Genomic DNA, 20,995 nt, shown 5'->3' on the forward strand with positions numbered 1-20,995 from the left:
TTGAGCTATTGTACTTGTATCCCGCTCATTCGCCATCAGGCGCTGAACATGTACAGAAACACACACTCTCCCTGAATGCACCATCGTTTGTCTCGCTTCAGGAATAGTTACAAATGTAGTAGCCAAATAAGTACACTACTTGTTTGTTTGTAGGAACTCTTTTTTTCCAACTTGAGAGGTAGTGTGCTTGGGAACAGATGGCTTCCGGGTAAGGTCTAAATTTATCCACTTACCCTTTGCATCCTTTCATCCTTACCTCTGTTTTTAACTCTGAAACTCTAGTCAAGATTCATTACAACGTGGCCCACATTCAAACCAGTAAAGTTGTTTTTCGCACATTTGTTGTATTATTATTTTCACCATCTGTTATTTGTAGCTATTGTAAAACCATAGTCCCATTTGGTGAACATTTTACATTACTGTCATTGAAAGTCTGGTTCTCTAAAATGATCTCTCCAGCCAGGGTATGCATATTTTTGTACCAAACTGATAAATATACAAAAGAAAGAGCAATCAAAGTGCACATGTAGCGCTGCCCCTCTCATCAACAAGGGCCCTGGCCCCTGAGCTCTATCCACCAGAGATTTACTTACCAGCTCCAGAAAGACTTGACTTGATTTAGGACTTGTCTTTTGTGACTTGAGACTTAAAGGAATAGGCCACCGTTTTTACATACTGAGATATGTTCTTACCTTAGCTTTGACGAGTTCTTTAGGACCTGTCTGGTCTTCCCCCATGCCTTCAATCACATAAACACAGCGCAGACGGCGTTAGCATTTAGCCTCTCCCTCTCTCCTCTATAGCTCCAAAACAGGTCAAGATAGAAGCTACCAAGCTCTTCCACGTTTTCCCTATTTAAATATGGTTACGTGAAGTGTTACACTACAAAGTATAATTACACAAAATTAAACAATGTGGATTTTCTAAGTGGATAAAAGGGGGGACTATATTGTAAGGCGTAATAATACCAGGAGTAGTTTGGCATCCGCACAGTAAAGTGAAGATTACTGCGGCCAATGACATTGAGGCCAATGACTTACTGAACACTATATTCATGACTGGTTTGAGTTTGACCGATGAAAGAACAGGATTCATTGCGTAAACCAGCGCATCTATGTTTACATATAGTAATTAGCCACATGTTTTTCGGTTTCCCGACACAGCGCGGCAAATCAATACAGGGGGAAAGGCCGTAGAAAATGAGCGTTTCTTCGTATGCATTACAACACTTTCAGCAGTGACTGGAGAGCTGATGAGTTAGAGACTTCAGAGAATATCGAGGACCGGAAAACGGTCGTAGCTGTGGGTGACCAGACTGCCGGTGCAAATCTCTTTTCTTTCTTAGCTGAGCACAAACACACGTGCAAGTTTGTACCACATTTGGTGACTGTTTTTTACGCAGCCACACAGAGCCCTGTTACAGCAGGACTGAAGACTGTGCAGAATGTACTTTGAACAGCTGCGGATTCGAGCATACAGGGGCTGGGGCGTTATGGGGAACCCCTGACTCAGAAACTGTCAGAATAAGCTAAATATTATTATTAAAATATTACAGGGCCCCCCGTTTTTAAATGCTATCCTAGTATATTTGGTACACAGACTGGAGCTTTCAAAATAGATGTTCTTTGATTTGTGACAATATATGCTGGCTAAACTTTGAATTCATATGCATTAGATTTTGTAGGCAAGGCATGTTTGAACCTACATTTTCAAAAGTGCAACATTTCAAGGAAGCACTTGCACATTTTTATATTTTCAAGCAGATTTTAAAAACAAGTGAGAAAGTTCGGCCTGACTCCGACGTGTGTGACTTGAGGTGACTTGCCGACTATAGTGTGACTTGACTTGACAAAAGCTTCAACTTGACTTGACCCCATGACCAATTGATTTGGACTTATTTGGGACTTGGACTTTCACGACTTGGACTTGACCCAAGACTTGAATTAAGGGACCACCTCCACTTCACTCGATCAAACTACAAAGATTATGGATATAAAGCCAACCTGCTACCATCAAGTATGAACTGCTAGTTTTGAAAGCTTTAGTGATTCAAACATATAAAAAATCTGCACCTGAGACACAGTGTATTTATCCAGAAACAAAACAGCACCAGAGTCACAGAGGCTCCATCAATAACAACTGTACAAGTCCTCGTTTGGTCAGTGCCTTTTTCTACAAAAGTGTAAAGTTGTGGAACGTAAAAGCATATTTGAGTTTGAAGAGTTCACCTCTTGCGTTAAGTTTGTCTAGTCTGCCAAACTACATGCTTTTTCAAAAATATGTAGTTGTAGTGAAGACAGCATCAACCAATCAAAGCAACGGTGGGTATGTCGCAGGTCCAAGCTGCAGGAGGCCTTTTCAAAAACGCCCTTTTTCACAAGGAACACTTCGAGCGTGGTTTCTTACTCCGGTTTGCTCTGAGGGAGCATGTTCCTAAAAAGGGCATAAGGGTGGGATCTTCACTGTAGACTCGGCCCTCGCGGGGCCCGTAGTTCGGTTGTCGACACGGCTCATTCAACAAGTGATTTGATAGAGTTTAAAACTTCAGTTTCATTACTTCTTCCACCGAGTGTGGAGTGAATGTACAACTGTCTCATGTAAAGCGCTTTGTGACTATGTCTGTGAAAGGCGCTATATAAATAAAGATCTTCTTCTTCTTCTTCTTCTTCTTCTTACTGCTCTCGTTTTGACGTTGTCCTGGCTTTACGCTCAGACACATCCTCGTCCCTCTGTCATCACCTTCTTTTCATTTCGTGCCCCAAAATAAGGCCGCGTGCCTCGGCCTCAGTCAGACAGTTTACGTTACGTCACCGCTACAGACTATTGAATGCTTTGTTTTTTTATCCTCCCGCACTGGAGAGCACTTGTGTGGGTTTAATCATTTCTCAGACAAGCCGGAGGGATACAGACTGCTCAGGTCGGCCCAGCGCGAGTGACAATGTGACGAGTGAGATGAATAACAGAGGCAGAGCCGAGAGGGAACGGAGAGAGACACGAGTTCATGATATACGTCCAAGCAATTTAACAACCTTTGTTCTCCCAAAACATGTTTGCTCTGAGTTTGGTCAACACTGGCAACTGTGGCTGCGCCAGTGGTATATACAGTAGGTAGATTCTTAGAAAGAATATGCATATACATAAGGAATATAATGTAGAGTAGGAAGGCCAAAACAGGAAATGGAGTTGAAAATTAGCACTAGCTATACAGTCTTTTTGCACAGCATCAGCAACAAGCTTGTTTCAACTATGAGCCTCTCCACACAAAGTCAAGCTCGGCACTACACGCAAAAAATATTTTACCAATCCAGCGTATCATCCACACCATAGTTTTGGGGGTCTGTAAACGAACATTTTCCAAACTAGATTCCAGAGTGGAGAGATCTCAAAACGATGACAACACAGCACCAGCTTGGTGTCTGTTATCCATAATCTACAAACCTTATAATGACTTTTACAGCACAATCCTCCACTCCTCTGCCCCACAGCGAGCCACAAGCGACACGGAGAACATGGCAGAGTTAGTCTGTGTTTTTGGACTGACAACGAAACTCCGGTCACTGACAGTATTTCTGCTTTAGTCCCATCACGCCTGAAGAATAAATTCAGTGGAAATTCTTCCATGGATCGTAAACTGAGAAGTTTCAAACAGGTTTTCGTTTTTACTCAGAAATTGTATGGCGCATGCGCTACCTACAGTCTTTACTCTACTATAGTCTACTATTCTTTGGTAGCGCCACAGCGCCTCACACAGGCATGGAAGAAAAAGTTTCTGAAATTATAAGCGTTTTGTCTTCGTGTGGATACAGCCCTTTGTTGAACTACAACATCCCTGTCAAATAAATACATAAATAGATGAAATAAACAATGGATGTCCACGGAACTGCCCACATTTCCTATCAGGCGTCAGCAGCTAATAGAGATGCTCATGGCTGGTGTTACTGTCCTGTCTACAGCATAGACTGAAATCATGGAGGATTTACAGACTCCCCCTCCCCAGCTCTGACGAAGCATGTTCTTAAAAAGGGCATAAGGGCGGGATCTTCACTGTAGACTCGGCCCTTGCGTGACGTGTAGCTCGCGCTGCTCCAATGCTAACAGTCCGAGCCTCATTAGTACGAGATTTCTAAAATTCTTCTTACGAAAACCAGCCTGGTTTCTTAAATTGTGACTAACCCAGCGTTATCTCAGGAGGAACATCTAGCCTAGTCTAGTGTTGAAAAAATAGAAACCAGGCGTTAAAGTTGTTTTTAAGGTGTCTAAACTCCAATGCTTTTCAATGGGGCCTAGTGGCGATATGGAGGTACTACAGCAATGGCGGAGCAATGGCAGCCCCCAGTGTCGTGGTCATAAAGCAGAACAGCCGGCGCCCATTGGTCTACAGTCTCATTTCTCGGCTCCATTTTCTCTTGTGACGTGGTAACATTAAATCTTGAACCTTCTGCAGTGCGGCTTTAAAATGTCGGTGGTCATCGGTTCAAATCCCAACTCCCACAAATGCTCACTGTCGTTGTGTCTTTGGGCAAGACACTTCACCTTACTTGCCTCCAGTGTCTGAAGAAGAAGATCTTTATAGCGCCTTTCACAGACATATAGTCACAAAGCGCTTTACATGACACAATTGTACATTCACTCCATACTCGGTGGTGGTAAACTACATTTGTAGCTTCAGTTTCCCCTGGGGGAGACCGTCAGAAGCTCTGTCGCGACTGCACACGTCTGCGCCAACGGACCCTCTGACCACCACCAGACATTCACTCACACACATCATTCATCCTGGCCTATTGTACATGTTTTTAGTGGTAGGGGAAACCGGAGTACCCGGAGGAAACCTACGCAGACACGGGGAGGACATGCAAACTCCACACAGAAAGGCCCCGTCCTGGTGGGAATCGAACCCTGGACCTTCTAGCTGTGAAGCAAGAGCACTAACCGCTGCGCTACCGTGCTGCCAAGTGTCTGCGTACACTAGTGCATGAATGAGTGTGTTCCTTCCTGTAAAGCGCTTTGGGCCTGATACAGGTAGAAAAGCGCTGTACAAGTTGAGTCCATTTACCATTTAAAATGTCAACGTTCCTGAATGTCATGCTTAACACATCCAATTACCTAAAGATCTGTACATTCTACTTCCATCTCAGCAAAATCATTTCTAAAAAGGTCAAAATCCCGTTCCTGGGAATTCCTGTCACTTCCCATAATCGTTGGAATAAATCTGTTTCCTTAATAATCAGACTTTGATACAAAACTCGATATGCGCTAACTCAGTCCCAAAAGGATTTGACCTTTTTGGTGCCGGAGCGAGCGCAGGAGCGTGCTCATAATTGGCGGCGACCCTGAACTGCTGACGGCGTCGGTCCAAAGAGCAGAGTTATTAGAGCTGCTTTACCAAGTGGAGAAATGTCATGCGGCAGCGGAAGAGCCAAACAAAACACAGGCAGAAAACTTTCCAAAAGAGCTCTTTATTTCAGCATGTGAAAGCGCTGTGTAAATGGATTGTCATCTGTACTTCTATAAAAAGCTGATTTAGTCATCGTGTATCTGGCCTCCGTGGATGATCTTGGGTTTACTGTTGGCCAAGTTACTTTCAAATTGAAATACAGTCTGTATGACTACGTACAGCAGGGGTCGGCAAGTTTGCGTCATGGAGGGCCGATTTTCATCATTGCCAGGGGGGCCGAACCTCACCATTGTAGCCTAAAGTTAGGAACCATTTTCTGCAAATGCCAATGTTTTACATCAGTGGTTCTAAACTGGTCCGGCTCCGAGACCCGCCATTACCTTAATGACAAGCTGCGACCCAAATAAAACTGTCATTTGTTATATATCGTATAAAATATTGTATTTACCACACATGTTTTTATTGAACAAGCCGTAGATTTGCTTTACAGACTGAAATTATGATCAAAACCACCCAATAATATTAATTTTAACAGACTCCAGTGTGTTTCTGTGTAGTTAGATGGAAAATATTGAAAAAAAAGGTTCTCTACAGGCTCGCGACCCACGTTTGAGTCCCGACCCACCAGTTGAGAATCACTGTTTTACATTATATATGACCAAGTGGTATGTTCTGCAAGGACATTTAAAAAATACACTATCAGAAGACACTATTTCCCTTATTTCCATAATAATAATAATCAAAATGTACAAAATCTGCATTACATTGGACATTCCATATTCATCAGTAATAAGTGGGAGAATGTACACAGGCACAACAAACATACAACAAATACAGGCAGGACTTAAAGGAAAGCTATAAATAAATACTTGGCCAATAAATAGAGAAATCCAAATAAACCAACACAAATACAAGTAACAGGTGAACAAAAATGTTTTACACATTATTGTTTATTATTGGATCCCCATTAGTCTTTACCTTGGTGAAGACTATTCTTCATGGGGTCCACACAAATACAATACTAAAACATAATAGAAACACAGCTCCCAGTTTGGTCAGCACTGGCACACAGGTAGGTTTTTAGAGAGAATGTGCCACAAATGTAATTCAACAGTTCTGTTCCTGAACACCACAAGAACATGAGGTTTCAACAACAAAGCTTCACAGACCTTTAACGTATCACGACATAATTACATTTCTTAAAGGAATAGGCCACCGTTTTTACATACTAAGATATGTTCTTACCTCACTTTAGACGTGTTAATATATCCCCGTCTGGTCTTTGTCCGTGCGCTCTGTCACGCAAACGGAGCACATACGCAGCCTCTCCCAAATGTCACATAGCTCCGAAAAAGCTCACGATAGAAGCTACCAAGCTCTTCCACGTGTTCCCTATTTAAATAAAGTTACATGAAGTGTTTTCATGCGAAGTATATTTACACAGAAATGTGACATGTCGATTTTATAAGCAAATAAAAAGGGGGACTATATTGTGAGGCGTAATGATACGAGGAGTAAAACGTCCGCGCAGTAACTCCTAAAGACTTCCCCCGCTCACTTCCGTCAATAACCTTTATGAATAACCTTCATGTAACTTTATTTAAATAGGGAACACGTGGAAGAGCTTGGTAGCTTCTATCGTGAGCTTTTTCGGAGCTATATGACATGTGGGAGAGGCTGCGTATGTGCTCCGTTTGCGTGACAGAGCGCACGGACAAAGACCAGACGGGGATATATTAACACGTCTAAAGTGAGGTAAGAACATATCTTAGTATGTAAAAACGGTGGCCTATTCCTTTAAATGGCTGACATTGTCCCAACATTCAGGATATGCATTTTCCTTTTAAAGTAGCATTTATGCATGAAAGCAGTTACAGAGGAGGGCAGTTCCTTCCACAGAGCCGTCGCACTGTTCTCTGTGAAGCCTGTCGTGTGTTTAAACTGGAGGTCGATCGATATGGGTTTTTCTAAGGCCGGTGCCGATTTATGGAGATTTTAGTTGGCTGATGCTGACATGCACAGACGGTAATTTTGACCGATATATTAGACCAATTTTCCCAAATTTCTCGCCATAATCCTGTATATGAAGGATTAAAGGGACTATACAGAGTTTAAAAATGTTAAAATTAAGTATTTTCCTCCCCCTACATGTTCCAGCCATGTCCTAATGTGTAGAATGAGCTCAGACCTGTTCACCACAACTGCCTCTAAAATCCTGCACTGTCACTCAGAAAGGTGTAAATTCGGGTCCGAAGTGCCGTCATGCACGAGCTTAATATAGAGTCTGCAGTTACGTATAAGACCTGAGGTGGCAGTAGTGAGCATAAAATTACCAACTTGCATCTAGCCCCTTTAAGTAAAGCTAATTTATTAAAAACTTTCCTGTCTTGTCTTTCTCTGAGTGAAAAAGTGAATGGTCCTCTTTTCTCCACAGTCACATCAGTACAATCTTCATTTAAATTACATTATTTTAATAACTTATGTAATTGATAAATGGTAACATCTCGTTTGCAAGAAAAAATGATCATTGTGCTATTCCACACTAAATTTCCTTGGGTAAATGGCAGGCTTTAGGTAGCATTAATATTAACTCACATAAAGTGATCTGATCATATTATGCCAGATCAGTTTTCATAAACTAAAATAGGAAAACACTTGACCACTGCAGCAGTGGAACATTGTATTGTATTTACTTAAGTGATCCAGTTATAGTTTCCCAGTCTTGATTAGTTGACGTTAGCATTAGCATCCTGCCGCTAGCTTTAGCACACTGTTGCTAGCCTCGGCATTTTTCGTGGCGATCAAAAATACAATTGCAGAGATTAAAACTAACTCAATAAGCGATTCTTCTTGTGCTGAATGGTAATGAAGCAACTTTATTATTCTTTTATTTCATGTTCCTCAAAACACTGGTGCAATCTTCTGTCACCGGCTGAGAGCAGGGCCTCTTTAGTGTTCATTACATTTGCAAATCAACTCTTTATTGCCCCAACAGCCAATGGACATCTGTATGAGGTCATCTTTAGTCGTTCTGCCTCTCAGAACGTCTAAAACATACTTGCCAACATTGGGTTGTGAAAAATAGAGAGATTTTTTTTTTACATCTGCGTATCGGCCCAAGAAACAAGATTTCTTTGCCAAGTGTGCGAACACTTTTTATTTCAATGAAACAAGTAGTTTTAGTTGCACTGCATTACTTTTAGTTTGCAATATTTACTGCATCATCAACTTAAAATACAAAACGTGTACCACCATCTCTGTACATAAACACAATGTTGTACACAATGTGCAGAAGCTGCCTTACAAAAACATTAATAAGACACTAAACTGCATTTGAGTGTGAATGTCCAAGCCTTAATCCTTAATTTTGTAATTCTGGGCCCTGGGTACAAACTATCTTGGTTGGACCCCCCCCCATATGAAATTCACATTTCATATTCTATGTTCTTTGACCACATAACAGTGGTTTAGTGGTTTGACAGTGCAGTTCATTTATATTCTATTATAACTTTATTATATATAACTTAACTAAGTGAAAAATGGGTTGGCCAAAAAAGTGCTTCATATACAAACACATATCCAATCCAATGAGTACTTAGTTCATGGTTTGTTTGTTTATTTGTTTGTTTGTTTGTTTGTTTGTTTCAAGTCAGTGTTTGACTTGAAATTGCATGTGATTTGGCTTCAGTTACAGAAATTGAATAACCTGTAATCCTGTAGTGACATAAATATTTAGATTAGGTTGGAATATTCTACTTTCATTGGGTAGAGCATAATGATTATTATCAGACCACATTAAACAGGAGGGCTGCACCAGGGACATGGGATATTTGTGCTGAGAATAACACATTTGTGACTTTAAAATAGGCATTAAAATGCTATTTTACAAAAAATGATGATACTATATGATGTCTCTGTGGCCCACAGGCCTGAACAAAAAACTCAAGGGCTTCAGTCTGATTTAGTCTCTCACCATATTTAAAGCCTATACCTTGAAGTGTATTGTCAGTAAATTGCTGTTGTAAAAAGTTACGTTGGAATAGGCTAAATGGCTCGAGCTCCACCTTTCACTAGAACCAGGTTGACTCGTCTCCAAAGCTGCGCATTTATAATGCCTGAATCCAAATGCACGCGGCTAATTAGCATAATTAATTTGGCGAAAATAGCGTGCGCGACCTGTGGCTTTTGTCACTGTATTGGCCTGATGGCTCAACTATAATAAACATGAGGAAAGAGAAACTTTAGAGGTTAAAACGAGGAGAGAAGGAGCTCTGACTCTGCACCATCCTCTTCTCAGAGCAGGCAGAGACAGGACTCGCCTCACCTCATGTTTAAGTGTCATTTATGAGAAGAAAGTTTCCTCTAAGGTCGGCTAGAACAGGCCAGTGTTAAATAAAATCACATAAGAGCGAGGCAAGACTAATATCTGTCTTTTCTCATAGCTCTGTGTCATTACATTACAGAGTCCACCTCATCAAAGTCACTGCTGAGCTGAAGCGCACGGTGCTGAACACCGATGTGTGGGCTGAACCATTTGGCACATTTTTAAAGGGGTGTCAGGGCCCTGAGATTTTATCAATCATTATTGTTTGTGCAAAATTCTGTGTAGCAACTATTTTATTTTAGCCCGGTTGTTCAGTTCAGCATCAATTATGAGGAAACTATAGAAAGTACAATACAGAACGCTTTTTGCAGCATTTTTGAGGGCCCCTACCCTGCTCTGGGCCCTGGGTACTCAGTGGGCCAGATCTTGTGGTTCATAGCTCAGGCTGTAGAGAAGATGAGTGCGCAGACGGGTGGCGCTCCTTGCAATCTTCAGTGTCATACCTGGTGCAAAAAGTGGGCAGGACAGGAGGGGGGACAGACTCGCATTGTGATGTTGTGGTGCCGCCCCCTCCCCATGCTTTCCCCAGACCTGCGGAAGGTTCTCTTGTAAACGCGTAACATGCATGATGCAGCGCGCAATGTTTAATAAAGATTAAAGAAATAAAACTGTCCCTCCGCTGCTGCAGCCACTCACTGCAGATCCAAGATGAGCGGGCGGGACAGAGAGGCAGCAGCCTCGCGTTTGGCACCATTCGAATGCGCAAAGTTACGAAATGTAAAGGAGTTAATTGATCAGAAACTGTCATATCGGCTGCGGAGGAGTTGCAGAGTTATGAAGCAGTTGCAAGAAAACTGTAGCGTATTGGAACATTTGCGCTACAGCTGCAGGATTCTTGGAGCGGCTGAATTGGAAAAAAAGAAAGTTGCTCTGCGCCCTGTAAAATCCACTTCTTTCTTTTGGACTGAGCTGTGGCTACACAAGGAGCATCATCAGGAGGTAAACATTGACACACGATGGAAATGTCTTCTTAAAACACAGATCAGACCTGGTGTTGTGGCACTTGAAGGCATGTGTGGTTTATTTATGGAAAACTGTTGTTGTTTTGGTGTTACGGGTGAGCGCGTTGATCTACAGTATCAAAGAAAGCCTGTGCTCAAACAAACTTTTCAAGGCAATTTCGCTGTTGTTTTCAAAAAAAGAGAGGAAGAGAGAAAGGAGAAGAAGACAAGGCTATCTAACGTTAATTTTTAAGACCAGTTTACCATGGATTTAGGACCAATTAGGCCGATTTTTGACTTTTTAAGGCCTTAAATTTGGATTCTTGAATTTTAGACTTTTTAAGACATTTTAAGACCCCGGACACCCTGTGAGTCTCCCGCGTGAATCGGGAGAGTTGGCAAGTATGCTAAAGTCAGATGTCGAGTCCACATGTCCTCGCTCTCGAAAATGATCATCTGTGACAAAGAATATGCTGTACATCTTCATCATCTGAACCTCCTCATCCACCTCTTCAAACTCCACCTGTCTGTCACTGAGTCATGGGTTCGTCCATATTGGAGAAAAATGTCCGTCAACGCCTGGATCTTCTTGAGGCGACATCAGCCTCCTCTCATTCTGTGAAGGCCTCTGCATCAGTCTGAAAAGCTTTGATTATTTGCACTTTGATTTTTCCATTGTTTTCTTCAGCTCCTTTGCAGCATGTGCCTTATCCAACTCTTTGGCAGATGCTTTCCTGCTGAAAAGAAAGAAAAGTCCTTATTCAACACATAATATAAAACTACCATTTTTAGTGTATAACAATATTGTTATACATTGTTAATATTTAACATGAAACAATAACACATGTGTACACTTGTTTATTAATCTCATATAAATCAGATTTACTGCAAACATAAGAGAGATGGAACTAAGTGAAACATTCATTCACATTCTTTTTTTGTTTTTAGTTTATTCGAAGTTCATTCAAGTGTAAAAACTTTTTACATTCATATATTCAGATACTGTTGTAGCAGGGTGGGGCTGTTACTCCACACGCCCACCCGCTATAGGGAAACTATCTGTGGTGTTGTATAGTAATGATGGAGGCGCACACAAAAGGAGAGGGACTTCACTGTGTAAAACACAAATCAAATACTTTGAGTACAGAAGCTTCTTACAACGTCTCACATCCTCCGTAATCCTCAAAGCAACTGATGTGTTTGATTTATGATTTGATTTATTTTTATTATTGTGCCCTCATGAGCTTGCAAGACACATTTCAAAACAGAATTCTGATGGCTGCCAAAATAAATTCACAGAAACTGTACATCAATCATAACAGAACAACATCCACATCACACAGGAGGAAATACATTCATTTGTCTTCAGTCCCAGCTTTGGAGATATAGTGGCCTAAAGCAAAAATGTGCTTTTCAAGAAGTTGCCTCAGAACACATCTGAGTTCTCATGTTGCACCTGTTGGAACACAATTTCTCGCAAATCAGAGTAACGCAAACAATACAAAACAAAACTCATCTTCCACCACTTTTAGATCACACAAAGTACAAGCTCTCCTCCTGAGGAAGAACCTGCCCACCTGCACTGCCAAGGGGCAAAGAGAGTATGATTCAGTTTTATATTTGTCCTTAAACTGAATATAAAGTCTTCATTTTGATTTTCTACATATATTATATTTCCATTGATCATAGGGATTTTGACAGTCAATATAATCTCTATCACGACTTGAATATCCTGCCAATACTTAAGTCCTGGGCAATCACAGAGTATATGTGAGTGTTTTTTTTAGGTTGCTATTGATACATTTGTGGCTGATCAAACACATACTGCAACTGCAACTATAACACACTTTAAAAACAACCAGGTTGACCAAAGTGCTACAAAATACACATATCTTAAAATATTTAAAACATATTTAAAACAGTTAAAATTACACTAAAAGCAGATTTTGAAATGTCAACTTCTTAGGTTGTACCAAAGGCCAACTTGAAAAGCCAAGTTTTAAGAAGAGATTTAAAAACAGGTACAGACGGTGCCTGTCTTATGTACAAATGCAAGTCATTCCACAACTTAGGTCCTGCCACTGCAAAAGCCCGGTCCACTCTGAGCTTCCCATTTGTCCTTGGCACGCTGAGGAGGAGCGAGTCAGCCGACCGAAGAGACCGAGAAGGAGAATAAGGTTTGAGGAGCTCAGAGAGGTACAAAGGGGCAGCACCATTTAAACATTTAAAAACAAATAAAAGCAATTTAAAATGGATCCTAAAATACATAGGCAGCCAGTGAAGAGAAGATAAAATATGGTGATGTGCTCAAATTTCCGTGTGCCAGATAAAAGACGTGCGGCTGCATTTTGAACAAGCCGCCGTTGGGAAATACATAACTGACTCATCCCAAAATGAAGTGCATTACAGTAATCCAGCCGGGTAGTGATGAAGGCGTGGATTACAGTTTCAAATACATACAGTATCCTTTCATGTCTTATCCTCAATAACAACATTCAATTTCAGCTCCCATTTATCTTGAAAATCATGCGTATTGTTTCCCAGGTCAGTGTTTTGTACATGAAAGACACAAGATTCCTGTGATTCTCGTTCAGTAAGAAAGTATTGCTCTATACAAGTGGATTTTTTTCTCACTGAATGACTCATTCATATTGTTAAAGCATCTAAATAAAGCACATGAGCGTACCTTGTCATTAGTGATGGGACTCTTGATGACAGGCTTTCTAAAGCTGACAGCGGCTGCATGTCTGTGATGATGGACTCCGCCATGAACCGCCTAACCTCTCGTGGGTATAGAAGCTTTGGAGACGTGTTCGTATGACACTGAATGTGTTTTTCTGTGAAGTTGAAAGCTCCCGCTGTGTTTCACACAAAATGCACTTTTGTTTTAGTCCTTTTCTTTCACAAACTGAAAATAGTGAAAATAATACCACCTGTGATGTCCTTTTCTTGTTTTGTTTCAACGGTGCTACACTAGCTACAGGCAGCCCCCATTCAGACCATCCAGGATTCATCGGGATCCAGGATATCACGTTGTTTCAATTGTGTCTTAATGCAGAGACACTTTTTCTTACACGCAGACAACGCAAGTTAAGTAGGGCCCCCACAGCCACAAGGGCCCTGCTGTGTGCTCCTTCCTTCCTCTATACAAGTTCCCCTTCTCTGCTACCTTCTTAGGCGATAGGCTTTCATAATCGCTTCTTCCCCTTGTGATGGAGTGGCGTTTGTGTGAGGGGCTGGGGCTTTCTTTGCTGCGAGAACTGAAGGAGTCACAGTTCTGTTGAACTGGAGCCAAAGCTCAATGTGCATGTGTGAAATAAATAGAGGTTTGTGCTTTGGTCTGTTCCTCTGTGTCAGGGCTCTGTTTTATCAGGGCTGTGTGGACTCAGAGCCTGCGCTCACAGCAACAGACTGGGGCCTGTTTGCTCTGCCTACTGTCCACAGCAATGCTGCCTATTTGTAACACTGTTAACTTTGCCCATACACCGCGTTCCAAATTATTATGCAAACTGTATTTCAGTGTCAAAAAGGTATCAAACTCATGGATGGTATTGTGTCTCAGGGCTCTTTTGAATCCATATGCTCAGACGAATGTGATGATTAGTTGTCAGCTGAGCCCAGTTAGGGAAAAACTATTGAAAAAGGATGTTCCATTTTATTAAGCAGACCATGATTTTCAAGCAATATGGGAAAGAAAAAGGATGTCTCTGCTGATGAAAAGCGTGAAATAGTTGAATGCCTTGGTCTAGATATGAAAACCTTCGATATTTCATGAAAGATTAAGCGTAATAAAGAGATTTGTGGATGATTCAGAGCACACACTGGTTTGTGCAGATAAAGGCACAATGAGGACGCTTTCTGCCAGACAAATACACCAGATTAATAGAACAACTGCTACAAAGCAGCAAAAAGGTATTTGAAGCTGTTGGCGCCTCTGGAGTCTCCAGAACATTAAGGTGTAGGTCCCTCCAGAGGCTGCAGTTGTGCATAAACCTTCTATCAGGGCCTCCCCTAAACTGTTAATTGAAGCTCATGAACAGAAACGGCTGCAGTGGCTCAGAAATACATGAAGACTCATTTTCAAACAGTCTTGTTCACTGATGAGGCCGTGTAACCCTGGATGGTCAGATGGATGGAGTAGTGGATAGTTGGTGAATGGCCACCATGTCCCAACAAGGCTGTGACATCAGTAAGGAGGGGGCGGAGTCATGTTTTGGGCCAGAATCATGGTGAGAGAGCTGGTCGGCCCCTTTAGGCCCTTTTAGGATCCCTGAAGGTGTGAAAATTACCTCTGAAAAATATGTGGAGTTTCTGACTGACCACTGACTTCTATGCTACAAAAAGATCTGTGCTTTCCCTAACAAGATCATCTTCATGCATGACAACGCACCATGTCCTGCTGTAAAGAATACCTCTGCATCACTGGCTGCTTTGGGCATAAAAGGTGAGAAACCCATGATGTGGACCCCCTCCTCCACTGACCTCAACCCTATTGAGAACCTTTGGAGCCTCAACAAAAAAAACTTCTATGAGGGTCGGAGGCAGTTTTCATCCAAACAGCAGCTCTGGGAGGCTATTCTAACATCCTGCAAAGAAATCCAAGCAGAAACTGTCCAAAAACTCATTAGTTTAATGGATTTAAAAATGTCCTAGGTCCTATGTTAAAATATAACTTGACCTGTTAAGATGTTTTTGATTGAAATTGCTTTTGATTTCAGTAAATGACTGATATGACTTCCATGACAAATTTTCAGTTTCAGTTAATTACAAGCTTTAAAGTGTATTGAAACGAGGAGTTGCATAATAATTTGCAACAGCAGATTTTGAGTTGAAAACTTATGCTGACTGTCATTTGAGTCGACGGTTGAGAAAATTATAATTTGCATAATAATTTGGAACGCGGTGTACAGTATGTCAATTTGAAGGTGCAAATGTGAGTGAACCACAACCATTTCACTTCTGCCCGACAAAAACACAGAACATAATAATTACGTCCGTACTCAAGAAACTGTGAAGATGTCATCTGACTCAAAGTGCTGTACATGAAGGAATCACTCACATGCAAACATTAAGAAACAAAAGAAAACATGTCATACTTTCCCTCATTTCCCGGCCCATAATCAGGAAACACTCTCTCTTTGAGGTCTGTCAGTGTGAGGGAACATGAGCCCTTGTAACCGCTGTGTCTCAAACGTAGCTTTATTAGCCTAGCGACAGCGCTGTTTGTTTACCGCGTGCTAATGGCAGGCTGTTACATGCTGGGGCATCGCAGGCGGCGGTGTGTACGGCGAGTGGCCCTTATCTCGGCGCTCCAGGGCCCGCTCCACCTCGGCCCCCTGATTAGCACATTCTTCATGTCAGTCGGCGTGTGCACGCTGTAAAATGGGATGAAAAGCTCCCATGGGCACTCGGAGCAACTGTGCGGCGCGTGTGTTATTATTGTCGTGGCTCGGCGGGAACAGCAGGTCTTTCACCACACGACAGAATGAGCCGTCCCCAGAGCCACGCGCCCGCCACAACAATGCGCTTCATTCTTCCGGGAGAATAACATTTTACAAGGTCATGGAAAAGGTCTCTGGCACAAAACATTCAGCCATGTTTTAATTTATGGCGCAGCTTTTCATTCTTTAATAGACAAAAGAAAGCGGAAATGTGGTGAGGATGTCTTGGGTTCAATTATGGGGACGGTGGACCTTTTGGTTCCAGTAGGGTTTCAAACATATCCAACAGTTTTGTGCCTATAAAATATATAAATGACTCTGCTGCGGATCGACTAATGCATGTGACTTGCTTTGCACATGAGCAATCTGTGACGGGCCCTCGCTTGGGGGTGCCGTCTGGCAGAGGTGGGAGTAAGTCACTAAAAGTCTCAAGTCAAGTCCAAATCATGAAGGTCCAAGTCCAAAGCAAGTCCAAGTTTATTGGTCATGGGGTCAAGTCAAGTTGAGTCATAGCTTTTGTCAAGTCAAGTCTTTCTTTAGCCGGAAAGTCACCTCAAGTCGCAAACGTCAAGCCTAATTCTTCTTCAACATGTGTTTAATCTACTTGAAAATATTAAGTGCTCAAGATTTAGCAATTTTGAAAATTGAAACAACTTTTTTAATATCTAATGGATTTTGATTTGAAGTCTAATTAATATTCAAATCGCTACAAATTTAACCTATATTTTAAATGCTCCAGTCTATGTACAAAATTACTGGGACAGCATTTTAATGAAGGGGCCCCCGGGGGCCGACTTAAAAAAAATGCAAACAGAGTATTTTAAACATGAGCTGCTTATCCTTGCAATCAGAAAGCTAAATATAAAATAATATTTTTATTTTAGTTAGTTTCTGTCAGTGGTTCCCCTGTAATGCCCCAGCCCCTGTATACTCGGATTCGCCCCTGCTCAAAGTACATTCCGCACTGGGCTCTGTGTGGCTTTGGAAAATGGCTGTAAATGCTGTAACTTTCGAGAGAACGCCTTAAAACACCGAAAAGCTCCAGCTCGTACGCATTGTCGTTCTGGAGGCTCCTGTCTGCCCTGTAGCTTCAGTCCAATGTTTCGAATGTTTTCCTGTCTTTAATAAATTATGAATCCTCATCTCTTTACTCACTGTAGAAAACTTTTAATGCATCCCAAGAAACGCACATTTCCTCCTGCCTTTTTACGCTGCATTGATTGGACGTTCCGTCGGGAAGCCGAAAAAACATGTGGCTAATTACCATATGTAAACATAGATGCGCTGCTTTTACACAATGAATCCTGATCGTTCAACAGTTCCACTCAAATAAATAATAAGTCTCTGCCGCCTGGGTTTGTCTATACTAATATTGTCTTGTTTTGAGGTGACCACGGATGCAACTGGGCTCGGTGTTTCTGGTTTGCCGCCTACCTGGCCTCGGACATGCCACACCGTGCCTGCCGCGTTGCACATTCTGTTTCAAAACTTTTAAACCGTTTCCGCTGCGTCCTGCTCCTCCTTTCTGCTATGACCCTTGAGCCATGAAGAATTACTTAGTCCATGACCCTAAAAGAGTGTTCATCACGACACCATTGAAGCTCACATGTCGTTAGCTGAAAAGTGAAGGTTTTTACTCACAGTTTCGTCATGTAACATCTCCCCATCTGGTTGCAGAGGGTGCTGACCATTTGCGCACTGCTATCGCCGTGTCGTCTGCTCACAGAAAATCTATGCTGCACAACAAATATGACCTCCAAGGTCATGCGGCTCAGGTTGACGCACAGTGGCAGCGCGGCTCAGCTGCAGCAGCTCAGGACTAACACCTGAACACTATTTCTTTGTACGCTTGTACCATGACAATAAAGCACTTACTTACTTACTTAATTTAATCGGGCAAAACATTAAGAACATTTACTTATTTACAGTGTTGGCCTGATAATGAAATCTGACCCACAGTATATATAAGCCACATGCTCCCGTCTTTATTCAAAACATTGAACACCAGTCCACTTACCTGACATACCTGACTATATAAAGACATGCACGACCATCAAGGGCTTTAAAACTGAACTAAAACAACTAAAAAGTAGCCAGCCTTGCACACACTAGCCATATCAACTCTCTTTGGTTTCACATTCCCTATGGTACTGACTTGTTTGTATTTGTATTGTTGATGTGTCTTGTCTGGTTGTATGTGTGGAGGGCGAAGGGTTTTTACCAATCTGTAATTAGTTAGTTGTATGTGTGGTTTGTCTTTCTTGGTCTTGTCCTCTGTTATGGGTTGTCATATTCCCTGCCAGGGACTGCAGATGTAAATTAGCCTCAGGCTAACTCTGGTACAATGCATCAAATGGCAACATGTGTGCCCCGTCGCGAGAACCAGGGACACAAGTCGGCTGACTTGTCAGTTTCCCACAAATCGATTTGCTGATTCTTTTAGTTGAGATCACGAAGAAGCCTCACCATGTTTTACATAACAGTATTGGTATATTTGAAAGCGAGAAATCTCTGGAGTTATGTTATAATTGTACATGGTCCCTTTTAAATAAATAAACTATATATATATACTGTATATTGGGACAGTTCTCTCTAAAATTAGGTTTTTCTCTCTTGCAGCAACATCTCTACTTCAGAAGCTTTTTTTCTTTGTACTTCTGTTACAAATCTACAGTCAAATTTCAACTGGATATCTTAAAATATCTTGTTTCCTGTTCATCTGCAGTGTCTTGCCTTAAGGTAGTTCATTACAGAATATGGCTGATTATTACCAAATGTTATTACCAAGTGCAATTTCATTACACGACAACCCTAACAATCCCTTCCTGGTGTCTTGCAGGTACAATGTGCTGCTGTTCGTCATGCTCTACTGCCTGCCCGTGACCTTTAACCTCACCATCGGCTTCCTGACGGGGCGGAGACTGTGGGGCGGCCGCAAGTCTGCCTTCTCCGACCTGGACCCGCGCAGCCAGGCCCTGCACGACTCGCGCCTCAAGACCCGGCAGAAGATCGCCAAGATGGTGGTATGCCTGGTGCTGCTGTTCGCCGTGTCCTGGCTGCCGCTGTACCTGGCCGACCTGCTCATCGACTGGGAGGAGAGCCCGCCCTCGTGGCTGCTGCAGGCCCGCCCCTTCGCCCAGTGGCTCGGGCTCACCAACTCCAGCCTTAACCCCATCTGCTACTGCTTCATCGGGGACCTGTACCGTTCGGCCAAAGTCATCCGGACCCGATACTACGAGAAAGTGGCGGCTCTTTTCGGGTCGTCCACGTTTTCCAAGTCGACGGGCCCGGGGTCACCGTCCGCGAGGATTACGGACAGCAGCAGGAGGGGCGCGCGCGATCAGCAGCATTTCGCCGCAGCCGCGATGATCGCTTCCACCTCCATGGCGACTATCCCCAGACTCCTAAGCCTGGCCAAGGGGCAAGGCGTGGGGCAGCGGGTACGGGACAGCTCGCTCAGCCGCGGAAGTTCGGACCACAGCATCTCGGACTGGGGGCGCTCGAGCCCCGTATATGACAGGGCCCGCAAACATCCCGCGGATTCTGTCCACGCGAGACGGCACTCGGCCAACGAGGACGGCGGGTCGTGGCCTTCGCAGATAGAGTCGGCGGAGATGCTTCCCTTGCGGAGACATTCCGGGGACCGGTTGTTGGCGCGGTCGGGGAAGAGGGATGCGGTGTTGACGGGGAGGGACGCGGAGCACAGGAGGAAGTCGGTGCGCGGCAGCTACACTCGGGTGGGGGGCGGCGGGGAGGAGAGCGCCGACACCACCAGCCTGTGAAATCTGAGGACTTCAAATGACGTTTTGTTACTGAATTGCCTTCTTGTTCGAGATTGGATTTGATAATGTGTCTAGGGCTGGGTACCGTAAAACGATACAGTTCAGAAAAAAGTTCAGGTACTACTAGTATCAAAAAGATGAAAGCATGGAAAGCAGGTACAATGGTATATCTTTAGATCCAAGTGTTGATACTGTTAAAGTATTAAAGGAAGTGACTTAAATAAATGTTTTATTCCCCACCAATTTATTTCCCTATTTTTGCCCAATTTTTATAAAAAAATTTCCAATTATTTTTTGCCCATTTGTTCAATTTTACACACTTTTTTTTTTTTTGTTTTTTTTTTGTTGCCACAATTTCTCTCAATTTCACCTCATTTTTCACACATTTCTTGGGCATGAACCCGATATTGTAAATTTGTTGATCTTCTGCACATTATTGTTTTGTTTTCTGGTTCTAGACGACCAACACTTTTTTCCAATACCTTTCCTAAAATATTTTTCAGGTATCGGTATCGTTTAAGCGCTGGTATCGAATTTTTGGGTTTTATACGATACCCAGCCCTAAGTGTTAAGGCCGTTTCCCAAAGCCTGGGTTCTTTGCCTTTGTCTGAGCACGGTTAGGAACCCACAGCATCATCACTGTTCCAATGTTCATGTCCTCCAGAGACATGGGTCCTCTCAGGATGGGCGGATCGATACCATGACATTGATATTTCGATAATAAACGGACACTTTTTAAGTATCGATCATAGTATTGATACCGAGTAAAAAAGTATCTGCACTTTCAGCCTCTGACGTTCTGCGTCCAGGGGCTACGAGCCACGATTAGCAGCTCACGACGAATGTCCGACTGAAAATCGCACGGTCGCAGGGTCAGTCGTATACTCCTCGTATGCGATTCAGACGCACGGAGTGGGTTGATGATTCATTTACCTTGTTCAAAATCGTGACTGAAATCGCCCTGAGCTTGAGCCATCCATATCATTCTTTTTATGTGGAAACAATAGATGTGTATTCAGTGACCCAGCAGCTGTACTTTCCATCCTGGTGGC

The 20,995-nt window shown here is 42.7% G+C and overlaps 1 protein-coding gene across 1 annotated transcript in view; it reads left to right on the top strand.

The window, feature by feature from the left end:
- The window catches only part of LOC306960258 (QRFP-like peptide receptor), a 43,982-nt gene extending 23,947 nt beyond the window's left edge, over positions 1-20,035 (top strand). The window contains exon 3 of the mRNA XM_079552634.1: positions 19,001-20,035. Coding sequence (XP_079408760.1) covers positions 19,001-19,943 — 943 coding nt within the window. The 3' untranslated portion in view covers positions 19,944-20,035. The remainder of the gene's footprint in view (positions 1-19,000) is intronic.
- The last annotated feature ends 960 nt before the right edge of the window (positions 20,036-20,995 follow it).

The sequence above is a fragment of the Gobius niger genome, assembly GCF_951799975.1.
Source record: "Gobius niger genome assembly, chromosome: 3".
NCBI lineage: Eukaryota > Metazoa > Chordata > Actinopteri > Gobiiformes > Gobiidae > Gobius > Gobius niger.